General features: G+C 42.1%; 1 protein-coding gene across 1 annotated transcript in view; it reads left to right on the top strand.

Moving 5' to 3' along the window:
* The window catches only part of LOC117255300 (voltage-dependent T-type calcium channel subunit alpha-1I-like), a 386,243-nt gene that overhangs the window by 246,445 nt on the left and 122,244 nt on the right, over nt 1–17,554 (top strand). The window contains exons 11-14 of the mRNA XM_078166400.1: nt 11,487–11,638; nt 14,225–14,410; nt 15,777–15,894; nt 16,334–16,489. Of these exons, the coding sequence (XP_078022526.1) occupies nt 11,487–11,638; nt 14,225–14,410; nt 15,777–15,894; nt 16,334–16,489 (612 nt within the window). The remainder of the gene's footprint in view (nt 1–11,486; nt 11,639–14,224; nt 14,411–15,776; nt 15,895–16,333; nt 16,490–17,554) is intronic.

Here is a 17,554-nt window from a genome sequence, read left to right on the forward strand (position 1 = left end):
TGCTAATGAGTGGTTTGCATCTTCTGGTGTAGCCTCTGTACTTTTGTTCATGAAGTCTTCTGCGAACAGTAGATTGGGATACCTTCACTCCTGCCCTCTGGAGGTTGTTGCTGATGTCACTGACAGTTGTTTTAGGGTCTTTCTTTACAGCTCTCACAATGTTTCTGTCATCAACTACTGATGTTTTCCTTGGTCTACCTGTTCGACGTCTGTTGCTTAGTACACCAGTGGTTTCTTTCTTCTTCAGGACATTCCAAATGGTTGTACTGGCTATGGCCAATGTTTGTGCAATGGCTCTGATTGATTGTCCATCTTCTCTCAGATTCACAATTGCTTCTTTTTCACCCATAGACAGCTCTCTGGTTTTCATGTTGGTTCCACCTCTAAATGCAGTCTGCACAGGCAAAACCTATCGTACCCAATCTGAAACTGAGCTCAGACATTCAGTGCTATTTATTGTTTGAATAATCAATGTAATTGGGAGACACCTGGGCAACAAAACACACCTGTCAGTCACATGTTCCAATATTTTTGCTCTCATGAAAAATGGGTGGGTTCAAACAAAAGGTGCTATCTTCTAAGTTGTGTATCAGATCCAGATGTAAATACCTGGAAATAAAAGCTGAAATATTGATCTCTTGTCCCATATTCATCTTTTGATGTCAAACCCAAATATTTTCAGTCTACAACAAAAATAAAGGAATTGGCCTCACTGTTCCAATACTTTTGGAGGGCACTGTATGCCAAATACAGTACAGGCCAAAAGTTTGGACACACCTTCTCATTCAATGCGTTTTCTTTATTTTCATGACTATTTACATTGTAGATTCTCACTGAAGGCATCAAAACTATGAATGAACACATGTGGAGTTATGTACTTAACAAAAAAAGGTGAAATAACTGAAAACATGTTTTATATTCTGGTTTCTTCAAAATAGCCACCCTTTGCTCTGATTACTGCTTTACACACTCTTGGCATTCTCTCCATGAGCTTCAAGAGGTAGTCACCTGAAATGGTTTTCCAACAGTCTTGAAGGAGTTCCCAGAGGTGTTTAGCACTTGTTGGCCCCTTTGCCTTCACTCTGCGGTCCAGCTCACCCCAAACCATCTGGATTGGGTTCAGGTCTGGTGACTGTGGAGGCCAGGTCATCTGCCGCAGCACTCCATCACTCTCCTTCTTGGTCAAATAGCCCTTACACAGCCTGGAGGTGTGTTTGGGGTCATTGTCCTGTTGAAAAATAAATGATCGTCCAACTAAACGCAAACTGGATGGGATGGCATGCCGCTGCAGGATGCTGTGGTAGCCATGCTGGTTCAGTGTGCCTTCAATTTTGAATAAATCCCCAACAGTGTCACCAGCAAAACACCCCCACACCATCACACCTCCTCCTCCATGCTTCACAGTGGGAACCAGGCATGTGGAATCCATCCGTTCACCTTTTCTGCGTCTCACAAAGACACAGCGGTTGGAACCAAAGATCTCAAATTTGGACTCATCAGACCAAAGCACAGATTTCCACTGGTCTAATGTCCATTCCTTGTGTTTCTTGGCCCAAACAAATCTCTTCTGCTTGTTGCCTCTCCTTAGCAGTGGTTTCCTAGCAGCTATTTGACCATGAAGGCCTGATTCACGCAGTCTCCTCTTAACAGTTGTTCTAGAGATGGGTCTGCTGCCAGAACTCTGTGTGGCATTCATCTGGTCTCTGATCTGAGCTGCTGTTAACTTGCGATTTCTGAGGCTGGTGACTCGGATGAACTTATCCTCAGAAGCAGAGGTGACTCTTGGTCTTCCTTTCCTGGGTCGGTCCTCATGTGTGCCAGTTTCGTTGTAGCGCTTGGTTTTTGCGACTCCACTTGGGGACACATTTAAAGTTTTTGCAATTTTCCGGACTGACTGACCTTCATTTCTTAAAGTAATGATGGCCACTCGTTTTTCTTTAGTTAGCTGATTGGTTCTTGCCATAATATGAATTTTAACAGTTGTCCAATAGGGCTGTTGGCTGTGTATTAACCTGACTTCTGCACAACACAACTGATGGTCCCAACCCCATTGATAAAGCAAGAAATTCCACTAATTAACCCTGATAAGGCACACCTGTGAAGTGGAAACCATTTCAGGTGACTACCTCTTGAAGCTCATCGAGAGAATGCCAAGAGTGTGCAAAGCAGTAATCAGAGCAAAGGGTGGCTATTTTGAAGAAACTAGAATATAAAACATGTTTTCAGTTATTTCACCTTTTTTTGTTAAGTACATAACTCCACGTGTTCATTCATAGTTTTGATGCCTTCAGTGAGAATCTACAATGTAAATAGTCATGAAAATAAAGAAAACGCATTGAATGAGAAGGTGTGTCCAACCTTTTGGCCTGTACTGTATATGTTGAAAAAAAAATCAGTATTAGAGTATTTTTGACATCAAAAGGCTTTTATCGTTCTGTAAAACCAGGTAAAACATTTTTCAATTGTTTGATGACTCATCCTGTGCCCAGGGGTGTTTATAAAAGTTTATAAATCTTCTAATCTAAGACTTTTGACGAGTCGCTAGCTACACCGCTCATTTACAGCTGCACTTGAGCTAGATTGTTTTGGTGTGAGTGGCCGAACGATGGACATATCAGCCGTAGATGGCGTGCTGCTTGTGATGCTCAAAGCGGCGAAAAAACTGCTCTTGAAAAACTAATTTAAACTCGCAGCCAATGTCTCTTTCAAGAAATCATAACCCAGTTAATTAAGATAATCCACAGACTTTGTTGTGAGCTGTTTTATGTAGGAACTAGTTTTTCCTACCAAACAACACCCTCCAACCATATCACTGTGCAGAAGGAAGCGTGCATCTACGTCAGAATGGCTAGTCCATCATAATCCAAGTGCACTGAAACCGCAGCATGTAAAACTGACTTGAAAAGACGCAGTTTACTCCACTTTCACAGCATAATTTCTCACCGTGGTCAGTTAGCCTACCCTGCAGGCGTGCTGTGTTTACATGGCAACTCACGCAAGACTAGCTGATGGCTAGGGGTGGTGCTAGTTCTCAGGGTAGGCTAACTGACCATGGTGAGAAATTATGCTATGAAAGTGGAGTAAACTGCGTCTTTTCAAGTCAGTTTTGCATACCGCGGCTTCAGGGCACTCTCACACTGTCAAAAGCACGATGAGTAGATGCACGCTTCCTTCTGCATGGTGATACTTTTGGCAGGTAAAGTTTGGTCGAAGAAAATACATAGTTCATACATGAAACTGCTCACAAGGTCTGTGGATTATTTTGAGTAACCTGGTCAATGGGACATTGCTATTGAGTTTTTCAAATGTATTGTGTTTGTTGTTTGTTTGTTTGTTTGTTTTTGGCAATATGTGCACCACAAGCCAAGTGCCATCTAATCCCATCATACTGAAGAGACGGCAGACATCTATTTGGCCAATATCTTCAACAACTCACACTTTAACAATCTGGATTAATAAATTAACAGGACACATAAGAGGAAAAATATGTATTTTTGATTATGGGGTGGACTGTCCCTTTAAAGAAGTTAGCCAGAGGCAGCATTTTTCAACCAACTCGTGGGGCTAACCTTAAGTTCATTAGCTCGGTAGCTACAGCAGATAAACAAGTTGTGATTTCACCCACAAAATTACCAATCGCCGGCCAGAATTTAGAAGTCTGTCTTTGTCCATCTCTGATGTGAAAGACCCATTGTTTCAAAGATAACTATGCATTTCTAGTAGTCAATCTACCATTGTTTTCTTTACATGCTAAGTAAGAATCGAAAGCAGGTGTAGCAATAGAAATTAATGGGGCATGGACTAAGTAAACAGTTGGGTATTTGCAATGATGGCAGGTGTGCAGATGACTTGATTTCCTTTCATTTACATTAATACAGTAATACTTTTTAAACTGGACCTAGTTGTAAATGTCAAAAGATAACATCTTGGTTTAAATGAATTCCATCAGTGCCAAGTGCAACTTGAATTGCTCTTGACATCACAAATATGATAATAATTGTTGTGATAGAGTCATCAGACCACTCAGTCATCATCTTGGAAGGGACATTAGATACAATGACATCATGCACATTACTGAAAATACAAGGCAATATTCCCCATTGAGCAGGATAGATTGCTCGACTGAGGAGACACTTCAGAGACTTTAACAGCTGTTTGGGAATTAATAATGCAGCAGCGAGATGGGCACTTTGAAGATTTGACAGGGATGGATGGAGATCAAACAACACCGCTGAATGATTGTCTTCCTCTGCCAAAATGTCAAGATTAAAACCCAAGGAAATTACCAGATTGATGTTGCAGGAGCAGCCACGGCCACATCTGAAATATTCAGTAACACCCACATACTTACTTTCAAATATTTGGGGGGATTGCTGTCACATGCAAATTAAAATCACAGCAGAAACCAAACCTGTTTGGTAATCAAAAGCAAAAGTGGGTCAGAAAATTCAAAAATAAAATCATAATTGGGTTTTGGAGGACAATGAATCAATCCGCATGAAACAGTTGGATGTCTTAGAATAGAAAATGAGAGCAACCGAGCCACTGAAACACTGCATCTAAAATTTGTGTTGTGAATGAATGCAACATTCTAACCCTACCTGAGGATTAAGAATCAATAGGCAGCGGGACAAGCCTTAACAAGATGGATATCTGCATTAACCAAAGTGGCGGTTGAAACATGAAAAGGCTCTTATTAACGAGATTTTATCTTTCTCCACATCAAACGTGCCAACATGAAGAGACATTTAGGTTTGTTATGATTTCCATTATCACATTACTGATATTTATACATGATACCACAGATGCAGCTGTGGGTTGTTAACCATCATGAGACAGGTGAAGAGGTGTTGCACTAACAGGAGTCGGACTCGCTGTGTATCAGATGCTAAAAGCATTCGAGTAGTAAAAGGCTGAACTTGTTGCAAAAAGTCATGAAACTGCCCTATGGGATGTATGTATGACTAAACAACAAAATAGGGTTGTTGTTGAATAAAAAAATGATCTGTGTGTGTTTTCTGATCTGGTTATGTTTAAAGCCAACTACTTGGTTAAGGTAAGGGAAAGGTCCCAGTCATGGTTAAAAGGAACCAACATGCACTGTGGTGTCAAAGTCAAACACTATCCACCACAACCTCCTGTGTAGCTGCAACACTCCTGCTGTGTCGCAGGGCATCATATAATTTAGTAAGTGCCAAATAACAGGTGTAGTACAAAGCTGACTCGTCATACACACAGAGGAAATTGTAAGGGTTTGACAAAAGTGCTTATTTCCTGTCCCTGAGTGTCAGGGTCATGGAAAACAATGGGTGCGGATGATCAGATGTGTGTCACGTACAGCTGTTTTGTGTTGACCTTAAGCAATACTTCACCCACAAAATGACCATTTGTAAATTAGTTATGCTGTACTACCTTGAATTTGTGCAGGTGTATTTTCCTCCATGGAAAATGGCAGACATATTGATTTATTGATTGGCTGGGGGTCAATTTTAGCAGCAGCAAAACTATATCTAAACATCAGCTTACAAACTTGCTCAACTCATGCAGTACAATCTAAGTCACATGTAACCTGTCGTATGCTCAGTGATTCCCAGAAACATGCATTTTTGCTAAAATACCTTAGTATTGGAGTCTAAAAGTAACACTTCACCCACAAAATTACCATGTGTCCATCAGTTAGTCATGCCGTGGTACCTTGAATTCAAGGAGAAAACTTCAAACAGTTATAAATCTGAAACATTTAGCTGATTAATCAGTAAGTTATTTGACAAGGTTATTAAGAGAGAGAGTCACTCAGGGCCCTGTTTAGATGGTCTAAAAGGCGAAGTGCCAGACATGCGGCGCATGGGCGTGTCCCAGTCACTTGCTAGTTAGACAGCGCGTTTTTAGACTGTGCGCTATGGCAGAGAGTCTAAAAGGGTTGGACTTACTCTGTGAATTAGTCATAGATGTGTTTTGGGCGTATTATCCAATAAGCCAATCAGAGTGTCACCCCTCATGCCCTTTAAAAGAGGCGTGATTGGAGCGCATGACGGAGAGCTAGTTAGATGGTGGACCTACCAACTGGAAAGAGTGAGTGTTTTACAGCTGAGGAGACGTATCTCCTCGTGCGGGAGGTGAAGGCCCGTCAGAACCAGATCTAGCAGACAGGCACCCAAGCTCCCCGAGGTAAAGCAGGTGTGGGATCACTAATACAAGAAAGATCTTACTGAATATCTGTGGAATATTAGTCAAACCTGTTTTCATCATATAACAGAGCACAGCTGTCAGGACTGCCGCAGAGCTCCCCAAGGTGCTGATCCTGCAGCTAGCATTCATGGCTGGGGAGTAATGAGTGCCAGTGGCTCGCTACTTAATTCCAGTGAATTTATGCTTGCTAGCAAAGCGGAGAAAGCACATAATGTTATTCTATAACCAGCAACCTTATTATGCCCCTAATAAACACATCAAGCCGTCCTACATGAGTTAACTTTAGTCTAAATCATGACAGTTATCTAAAGCTGACATTACCTTGTATTTGCATGTTGGGTAGTCCGTGCAAAAGCCTTATGGCCGTACCCACATGACAAGTGGAGGTTGCTGCTATCAGCCATTAACAATAGTTTATATAAAGTCCAATTAATTGGCCAAACCGATGAATCGGTCGACCTCTACTTATGTTACTCATGATTCCTCTTGTGCTGATAAAGTACCTCCTGTAAAATAGAGAGAGGAGCCTGAAAAATGGCATCCTGAGAACTATGATTGTTACTTCTTCATTGAGTCACAAAGATGGAGGGTTCTAAGATTGATGCCGCTTTTTTTTTCAGTCTACATTCCGGTGTCCAATGGGTTATGATGACTGATTTCCACATCTCTAATGCTGGCAGAGTAGCAGGCTAGAGCGCATTCACTGACCCTAACCAAAACACCTCTGTTAAGTTTGATACAAATAAGATCAGAGCAGCACAATTGACTTCTGCTCATGATTTCTATTGTTGCTGAGCAATACATGTTTGCAATTGTGCTGTTCATATAGCACTGCTGCTCGGTAGGTGGAATTACCTTTGTGCCTTTGCATTTTAAAAGCCATGCCAAAGTTAATTTTGTATCAGTCAAATTACTCTTGACAGACATTAAAGGGTTATCAGTGTACGGTAGAGTCGATCACTCGTGTGTACAGAGGCAGGTTTTAAGGGCCGCATTGCTTTTCCAGATCCTGGAGCCACACACACATAAGTTTGTGTGTGCTAATATTGCCCTCTTAGAATTTGGCACCAGCTTTATTTTTAGGTTTTGTTTCACATCAGGTACTGACATCGCTTTTTTCATTTATTTTTTTAGTTCACTTTACAAGTACAAACTGTTCACTCTCATGAATCAACTGTCCTCAGTGTGATGTCAAATCCCCGCTCCTCTTTTCTTGTTCCATACATCAGCTGACTGGAAAACACGTCTTTAGATCTGTTCCCAGGTCTGCAGTAATGAGACTGCAGTAATGGATCTCCGGGGGCTGTCGACGCTGTTCGGCTGGTCTGCAAACAGCGGTCAGCCGTCACATCGTTACCGACACTGCTGGGCATGCATCATTAGCCAGTTTTTTCACACGGCTAAACACTCATTAGTGCCGACAAACACACACATATATACATGCAGCGATACAAACAGGTGCACACATGCCCATGGATAGACATGTAAATGCAAAACACACAGTGCTCATTGATTCCGGGGCGGTGAAATGTCAGAAGTGTCACTGCTGAAGTTACAGAGGAGCTCTGTGGAATAGTGATGTGCTGGAAATCATGATTGTGCCAAATTTAGCCCTTTGTGTGTGTGTGTGTGTGTGTGTGTGCATGTGTGTGTTCTTCCTTGTATTGAGCAAAGCCAGACAGAAGCAGTAAGACAGAACGAGAGAGAGGGACTCAAACAGTGTCAGCTGCCTCTGAAAAGACAGAAATTGATGAACAACTCGAGACTGACAGCAAGTAAAAGAAAGTGAAATGTAAAGGCATACGGTGGAAGGCAAAAAATAAACTCATTCGACTGTTCCTGCCAATTTTCAAGTGTTTAAAAGAATGAGTGGAGTTGTTTAAATACTGGCAGTGTGTCTAAGAGCTAATTGTATCACTGTAACAATACATTAACAAATGCTTTGTTGTAACCTCCAGGACTTGAATAGGCATACAGTATTACATCATAGCTTCCTAGACCATTGTATGGAGAGCAAGTGTCTTTCGGATTTCTATGGTGGAAGGAGTAAAATGTTGGACCTTTCCATAATTGATGGCAAAATGTGTTATGTTTTGTTTGCCTGCTACGTGCTGCTGTGCTGGAGAGAAGCAGACAGTAGGGATGTGGACACACAGAGCAATGTTTGAACAACAATACCTGCTATTTGACTGCTTGTCAGTGTATTTGTCAGTAATCCTCTAAAATTGCAGCTAACCAGTACACTTTGCTCGTGCTTTTTACTGGCATAAAAGTGTGTGTGTGTGTGTGTGTGTGTGTGCACGAGTGCAGTTGTGCGTAAAAGCTTTTGTCCTTCTCCTTGCCCTTTCCACCAATCAATTTGGAGCATTCGATCCATGGTGAGTAAAACGGCTGATAACTAGACAAAGCGATGAGGAAGCAGAAGAAAGAACGGACCAATAGATAGATGGAGAAAAAAAGCAGGAGCTCAGCCATGTGTAGTTTCCTTTGGCTTTTTCATTTCTTGACAAAAATATAGTTAAACATGGTATTTTTGCTGCGTGTGTGTAAGTGTGTGAGTAGCCTAAGTGACACTAAATGATAGTCTGATGTCCTCTTAGTATTGATTGACTAGGACCGTCCGTAGTTTGTGGATCCCGTTCTCTGACTTGTTTTTCTTTTCATTTCTTCCGTCTACTTTCTGCCTTGACTTTTTTCCCCTCATCATTCTAATCTAGCTTTTTAATTTGTTGCTGAGCTAGTGCTTAAAAGTATGACAAGGTAAACATGGTAGGTTGGTCTGTTGGCCTGGTGCTTAAGTTGGATGTGAAGTTGGATGTGACAGTGGCTTTTAAGTTGCATTAAAAGCCACTGTCCAAAGCATAAGATGAAAGGCTTGACCGGCTCTACTCTGCCTTACTCTGCCTCTGATCGTTCTTACCCTAACCCTTACCAATGTCACTCCTCTCGCCTGACCCTTACCAACCCAACCAACAAAAGCAACAAGCACTAGCCAGTAAGAGGAAGATTAGGGTGGGTCATTCCTTCCTGCCATCCTAGGAAAAAAAAAGTGTCCAGATACTCGTCCTTCAGCATGCTAACTGTAGCAAGGTTAAGCAAATGTAACCATGTTACTATGCACAGCAAGTAAACAGGCTAACTCTATCCAGACCACGATATTATGGTTTCCACTGCTTTCCTTTGCAAGTCGCACTCTACCTGCTGTGATTGACTAGAGCACAAGACATTGTCTGTCCAGTCACAGAAAACGAAGGTTCAAAGAGCAAAGGCTTGACATCCCTCCACCCAAAAAAAGTCCATTTTCATTCATTTATTCAACCATTTATCCTGTTAGGGGTCGCTGAGGGCTGGAGCCTATCCCAGCTGACATTGGGCGAGAGGCGGGGTACACCCTGGACAGGTCTCCAAACTATCACAAGACTAACACATAGAGACAGACAATCATTCGCGCTCATATTCACACTCAAGGGCAATTTAGTGCCACCGATTAACATGTCTTTGGACTGTGGGAGGAAGCCAGAAAACCCGGAAAGCCCATGCTGACATGGAGAGAACATGCAAACTCTGCACAGCTCCAAAGTTCACAGACCCACATTAAGGTGAATGTGGACACTTGAGGAAAGCCAACAGAGAGCCCTCAATCATGGGCATAGACCTTGCCCACCTCCAGCCCTCTCTCTGGTTTCTTGGCTGAGGAACAGAGTGGAGCCTGGGTTAGTGGTGCCTGCTGGGGCTACACAGCTGACAGTCTAGCCAGAGCCTGCAGAGCGTGCTGAAAAACTAGAACTAGTTATCTGCACAACCCTGGATGTGGAGCCTCCAACATGCCTTCCATGCTGTGGCTCAGCCGCTATGACTGCCTCTCCAGCCCCAGAGAGGCCTTCAGACCTGCAACGATGTCAGAAAAAGCTTAAAGGCTGTGGTCAAAATCAACATTATTCCATTACCTCGTTTGAGGATGGACACCTGGTCAATCATAGTGCTTTAATGCTACAAGGGTTGTGTCTTGCCAAGACAGGCAGTGGGATCCATAATCCATCCATCCATCCATCCATTTTCTAACCGCTTATCCTCTTGAGAGTTGCGGGGGGGAGGCTGAAGCCTATCCCAGCTGACATTGGGTGAGAGGCAGGGTACACCCTGGACAGGTCGCCAGACTATCACGTGTAGAGACAACCATTCACGCTCACATTCAAACCTACGGACAATTTAGAGTCACCAGTTAACCTATCCCCAATCTGCATGTCTTTGGACTGTGGGAGGAAGCCAGACTACCTGGAGAAAACATGCAAACTCTGCACAGAAGGGCTCCCACACCCAGGATCGAACCAGGAACCCTCTTGCTGTGAGGCAACAGTGCCAGCCACCACACCACTGTGCCACCCGGGGATCCATAATATTAAATTAAAATTAAATGTTAGCTAACACACTGACAGTATGTTAGCATACTGTACTGATCAGCATAACAAGAATCGTTTAAGAGCTTGATGCTAACATGGAATTTGGCTAACATGGCATGCTAACATTCAGCATGTTAGCATGTTAACAGGTTAACTGGCATGCTATAATTTAGCTAAAAGCCAATCTGAGGCTGCCAAAGTAGATCGTAGACAGATTAAAGTTGAACAAAGTCTTACAACAAGAGCTTACCCTGATAAGCTCAGTCATCTCAGTTCTCATTCGTAACATTAATTTCAATGCCTCAGTATGGTATAGTGAAACATCTCACTCGTGCCACTCTAAGAACTAGGGTTACACAAATAACCTTAAGTTTAAGTTCATCCACAGGCAAAGTGTGTATTTTGCTGAACTGGCTGTAAATGAAGCTGTGTCATTTTTACCTTTACAAGAGGGGTAATGTTTTCAGCTTGGTTTGATTGTGTGTTGGTTTGGTTGTTTGTCAACAGGATTATGTTAAGACTACAGGCCTGGGTTTTATGAAACCTGGTGGAAAGGTGTAGCATGGACTAAAGAAGAACACATTATGTTTTCGAGCGAATCTAAATTGTGGGGCAGATACAAAATTATTTTTCACTTTCTTTACCATTGTGAGATAGGGCTTTTAGCCTTGGCAGAGATCTGCACTCTCCATGTTTCCTTCTAGTTTGTTTGTGTGTCCAACAATTTTGCTTTTTAGTGTGTAATGAGTCTTACAGCTACAAGGGTCTGCAATGTGGGTATGTACTTTCAGTGTACTTTCTGCTCTAACTTGTTCTCTTCTTTCCCCTTCTTTCCTTCTCTCCCTTCTGTCTCTTCCTATCCTCTTCTTCTTTTCATCCATCACTATGCTCTCTTAGCCAGAGGAGCTCACTAATGTTCTGGAGATCTGCAACATCGTCTTCACCAGCATGTTTTCCTTGGAGATGATCCTCAAACTCACTGCATTTGGCTCCTTCAACTACTTGAGAAACCCCTACAATGTCTTTGATGGAATCATCGTCATCATAAGGTAATTACACAATATAAAATCCTAAATATACTTATTATAGGATATCTTGGCAGAGAGAGGGGAAGTAAGAGAGGCGGCTTTTGGAGGGCAAAAATATTATGTTTCTGTGATACTGACTGGTGTAATTCAGTCAGATACTTTTTTGGTGTGCCAGACTGTTCTGGAAAGAGATCCTGCAGTTCAATTATTCATGCCGTGCTTTGTCAAATTGTCATCTGCATTCTACATGATTGAAATGTACCACCTGTATGTATTTGGATGCCAAAGCGTCAGACAGCAGCAAACAGGTTTTGTCTTTTGTTGTGTGCGCCTGGAGCTTCAGGTGAGTGGCTGTGCCTTTGATCTGCTGGCGTTTTTTTTTCGAATTCATCTGGCTGAACGCCTTTGTCTGTGATCCCCATTATAACCTCGAGATCAAATACACATCAAAGCAACTAAAACTGAACAAGATCAAATGTGCAGCCCGTCACAGAAGATACATGTTGATTGAACATATCTACATCTGTCTTCTTATCTCTCGCTCCACTACCAATTTCCCTCTCTTCATCTATCTGAATGTACTCAGCTATTCATACGGAGCTGCTCTGTAAAAGTGGCCCCATTCAGTCTATGCCAATGCGGAGCTGATGCTATTTCGATGCCATTTTGGTGTGCTGAGTCGAGCCTTTGATAGACACCTTCATTAGAGGACAAATTTGTTTAAAGCCAGATTTTCCACTACAGGAAGTGGCTCTATGCTAATGATAAATACATACCTGAACTCAAAGGAAATGAATCAGCACTTCACATTTAACAGTGAGAGTTTGATATCACCAACTCTTGACTGTAGATTGCAGAGGAACCGAGAATTATACTTTAAGTTCATCAGGCGGCATTATTATATGCTCTCAAACCACAGATTATTTTATCATCAACCAGTAGGGCCACAACTGAAACAGTTTTCCTTGTATTTTCTGATGCTGAACTTTGCCTTTCTTAAACTTTAATAAGAACCCAGGAACACTCTTTTTTCAGCCATTTGGGCTGTTGCTGCTCTGGCTACCCACTTCTTTGGAATTTAATTAATGTTACCACCTGCTGTCAGGAAATGTAAAGCTGGCTTACTGTGAACAGATGACATCTGGGATCGCAGCCCGGTATCCTAGGAATGACATTCATATTAGATGAATCCTCACCTCCCAATCCATGCATTGCATCCAGTGCCAACATTTAGTGCCAATGCATGAAACACTGAGTATTATGAATCAAGGTGGATTGTAAGGATGTGAAGGTCAGGATGGTGGATGGGCACGGAGCTGACTCACGCAGGAGTCTGTCCTGGCCCATCACATACATTGAATTACCATTCACTTTCTTCCATTTCCATTTCTTTCAAAACCATAATCATAATCTTTTTCTAACCTTAACTGTCATTCCCTTTCCCACCACTTGGTAGGATTGTTTGAAAGCATTTCTTAAAAAAGTGGCATTTGATGTAAAAAACAACAAAAAACAACAAAAAACAATCACTGTACTTGATTCAGGGCTTCAGAAATGACCAATATAGAGATGGGAATCATGACATCTGGCATTTAGAAGTGGAATTAAAACATTTTCCTTAGCTGAACCCCTGTCACTATGGTGTTATACCGCTTGCGTTTATCGGATCACAAATAAGACAAGAATTAGCTCGCTAGCCTCCCCTTTGCCTTGCTCCCTCCTGCTGTGGACTGCTTCTTTGGGCAGCAGCTCTAGAGATGGACATTAGGTTGGTGGCTGTAGCCGCTCAAATCCAGTCAGTGCAAATCCCCCATTGCTTGGTGTCACAGCGAGCTAGTGGCTGGCAGCAGTGCTGGGTCTAACCTGTGGTATGGCAGCAAAAGGCAGTTTGACAATCCGGTGGGGAGGCAGAGCTGTCGGTTCCCAATAGCTTGGGTTCGTGCTGGTTGGATTCGAGATGCTTCAGCTGTTGACTGAAGACCCGTTTCCGGACCTGCTGCCCACTGTCTTCTCAGTGAGGTGGTCTGTAGTGGCGGGAGGAGGGCACGCTGTAATTCAGGACTCTCATGAACTTGAAGCCGTGGGCCTTTAGCCCTGGTTAGCAGAAGGCTAAATTATGAGCAACATTCTCTCTCCATCTCTGAAATGCTTCGATGATATTAATATGTGTTTTATTGTGTTTATTGTCAGACTCTTCTTAGACTCTCTTTTTGATAAATCAGCCTTCTTTTTTTGGGTTGCTTCACACCGTGGCAGTTATTGTCAATGCTGGAATAGCAACTTTCTCTGCAGCATTCTCCACCATTACATCAGACTTTCAGCAAAGTTCCATGCATGCATAATTGCATTTGTTACACAAAAACTATCTGTGATTGTCCAAAGTCTCCTGTCACGGGCTAGCATTTCTAAAGTCTGAAAACAGCGCCAAGAGAAGATTCAGAAGTCAGACCACTTGAATTTCAATATCTTCAAAGTTTATTATGGTATTTCTGCCCAATAACGCCAAAGTTAAACTGCCTATCTCATCTTTTATACTTTAATTTGACATAATCTAGCAGTCTTTCTCTTAATCTTAGCTGTCTCTGTGATCTGTGTTTGTCTTCTCAGTGTGTGTGAGATCATCGGCCAGTCCGATGGCGGTTTGTCTGTGCTGAGAACTTTCAGACTGCTGAGGGTGCTGAAGCTGGTAAGGTTCATGCCAGCTTTGAGGAGACAGCTGGTGGTCCTCATGAAGACCATGGACAATGTGGCCACCTTCTGCATGCTGCTGATGCTCTTTATCTTTATCTTCAGGTGAGGTGATACACATACGTTCTGTATATAGATACTATTTCTGTTTGTGTTCGTCAAAATGCCTGTTATAGATTACAAGACAACCTGTCCATGCTTCTCCTGCTCCTCATTACCTGACAACTGTACCAAGGCATGGAATGCTTTTCTTTCAAATAGTGATTTTTTGTTTGTTTTCTTTTGTTTCGTCTCCTCAGTGCGTTGGCTAAGAGAGACATTATTTCATCCTCTGCTTTTATGTGTTTGTGCCAGTTTCTGTCTTTTCTAAAGTCCTGCTCACCTGCTTAACAGCTGACACTGAAGCGCAGAGGGTCACAGTGCTCTGCTGCTGCTATTAACCCTGGGTGAAATGTAACAAGCACACACTTGGAGATCTGGTTAGAATTTAACAAGCAGACACTTAAAGAACTGGAGCAACATAACAAGCAGACATTTGTAGATGCTCAAGCACTGACACAGCAGCCCCTCTGAAGGCTTAAAAGGTCTTTCAGTGGATGATCAATGGCTGCCATCAAGTGCTCGCCATCTTTGTTTCCCTCCCTCTCAGCTTCGCTTTCCACTTGAGCCAGTTTGTTTAATTCTGCTTTCTAAGGTGATGTGGGAAGAAAATGACCCTGAGGAAATCAAAATACACACACAAGAATGATTTTCCTGTGTGTTCAGGCACAAACATACACAAACAGGACCAAGCTGTAAGTGCAAGCATGTGTTTTGCTACATCATGACAGGGTCAGTGTCAGTTTAACTCCATCTTAATTGCCTGGTTGAAAAGACAACTTTTGGAAACAGTATCCACAACAATGCTGTCCTTGGGTGCTGGTTTCTTTGGGCATGATTCATAAGAACTACTTCTAATGGTTTTCACAGTATGGTACTACACAAAGCAGGCTCTTGGGTTCCCTGCAAGGAGTTATTGTCTATATCTATAACAAGTGTGTGCAATTAAGCACACATTAAAGGGCCACTTCCATTACTATTAAGTGTTTAGTATAGTACTTAACAGTAAGAACAAGGCCATTGGAGTAGATGACATTTTATGTAACCAGGCTTTAGGGTACAGTCACATTCAAATATTCACATTCATCCTCATTATCCCAGCCAAGGAAGTGTTTGGTTGCAGCTAGAGCACAAAAACAATTGATAACAAACAGAACTGCATATCAGAGGCAGCATTTATAAAATAACAAGCAGCAGAGACAGAGAAAAGCCATAACAACCCAAAGCTTTTAAAAGTAAGCCTGACATGAATCATGCTTCAAAAAATCTAAAAAAAGATCCACTTCTAAATATCATTTAGGTACATAAGATCATTTATTTTTAGAGTGTATGGTATGTTGATATTATCAGAAGCTCTGCTGTTGTGTTGCAGTATCCTGGGGATGCACATCTTTGGCTGTAAGTTCAGTCTCAAGACAGAGACAGGTGACACCGTGCCTGACAGGAAGAACTTTGACTCCCTGCTCTGGGCTATTGTCACTGTTTTCCAGGTAATCAGCAAAACACTGTTCGGATAAGCATGCGCAAAACACACTCACATACATCTCTACATATTTGCTCCACTTTCAGTCGACATATTTGCCTTTTTTGCAGATGACTTACATGTATTTCTTAGGATATGATATATTTCTGCACACATTTGCATAGATAATATTACCTGTAAATCAAGCCATCTAAGTTTGCGTATTGGTTATAAATACATTTTAAGTTTCCTAATTAATATTTTTAGGCATGTTTAATGCTAATATCCCAATCTCTAACAATCTATGTGCAACAAATTAATTTAATTATTTATTTAAAAGTCTATGTTACATTTTCTGTAAATTTCAATATGTCGTCATTGTATCCATATTTAATTAAATTGTTTAAATAGTCTACTTGTGTCCTCTTAACACCTTGTATTTGTGTTTTTCCCTGAAATTATCCCAGATTCTGACTCAGGAGGACTGGAATGCGGTTTTGTACAATGGTATGGCAGCCACTTCACCACTTGCTGCTCTTTACTTCGTGGCCCTGATGACGTTTGGAAACTACGTCCTCTTCAACCTGCTGGTGGCCATCTTGGTTGAAGGCTTTCAGGCAGAGGTAAGGGAACTCACTGCAAATTACTGGCTTCAATTTGCAGGACGTGAGCTTGTTTCTGTCGTAAATTGATGTCTGCATTTGAATTGAGTTGTTGATGATCGGGGTGCCGGGGCCAGGTTTGTTGATCTTATTTATTACCAACCTTTTGAAAATGTTAATTAAGTTCAGCCTGTATCAGGAGAGGTGAAATATTTAAAATTATCACTGACATGTATTGCCCTTTAACAGCAACCAAAGAATTGCAGCAATTTAACAAGCTCACAGTAACTCAATAATTCACTCCAGAGTGCCAAATTTGTAATACTGTGAAAATGAATCTTTGTTTAACACTTGTAAAGTGACGGAGCAGCTCTTACTGATCTCTAAAAACAGATGTTTGCAGACATATGCAGAACCTGTAGCCAAGGGGACAAGATTCTGGTATCCAGAGTGTGCTGGCTTCAGTTTGTAGTCTGAGTACAGCAGCAGGTAAACAGTCCCTGTGGAGAGCAAAAAGAGGCGTAACGCATCTGCTGAATTGCAATCTATTAGATAGTAGCAGATTGTCAAATGAACCTATCGGTTGTCATCCATCCACTATAGCTTTTTTTTGGCTTTTTAAAAAGTTATTCATTTTTTAATTTAATTTTTAATTTTATATACTTTATTAATCCCCAAGGGGAAATTCAATTTTTCACTCTGTTTGTCAATTACACACAGGTCCGAACACACACATGCACAAACTGGACCTATACATGCACTAAGTGGAGAGATGTCAGAGGGGGCTGCCCATGACAGGCGCTCCGAGCAGTTGGGGGGTTCGGTGCCTTGCTCAGGGGCACCTCGGCAGTGCCCAGGAGGTGAACTGGCACCTCTCCAGCTACCAGTCCACACTCCATATTTTGGTCCGGACGGGGACTTGAACAGACGACCCTCCGGTTCCCATCCCAAGTCCCTATGGACTGAGCTACTGCCGCCCCCACATTCATATGCAGATATCTGTTTACAGAGATTAGCCAAAATGACTGGTGCACAGAAGAGGAAGTCTTGGGCAAGGTGGGGCAACGCCAGGTCCCCCAAAATATT

The sequence above is a fragment of the Epinephelus lanceolatus genome, chromosome 3, assembly GCF_041903045.1.
Source record: "Epinephelus lanceolatus isolate andai-2023 chromosome 3, ASM4190304v1, whole genome shotgun sequence".
NCBI lineage: Eukaryota > Metazoa > Chordata > Actinopteri > Perciformes > Serranidae > Epinephelus > Epinephelus lanceolatus.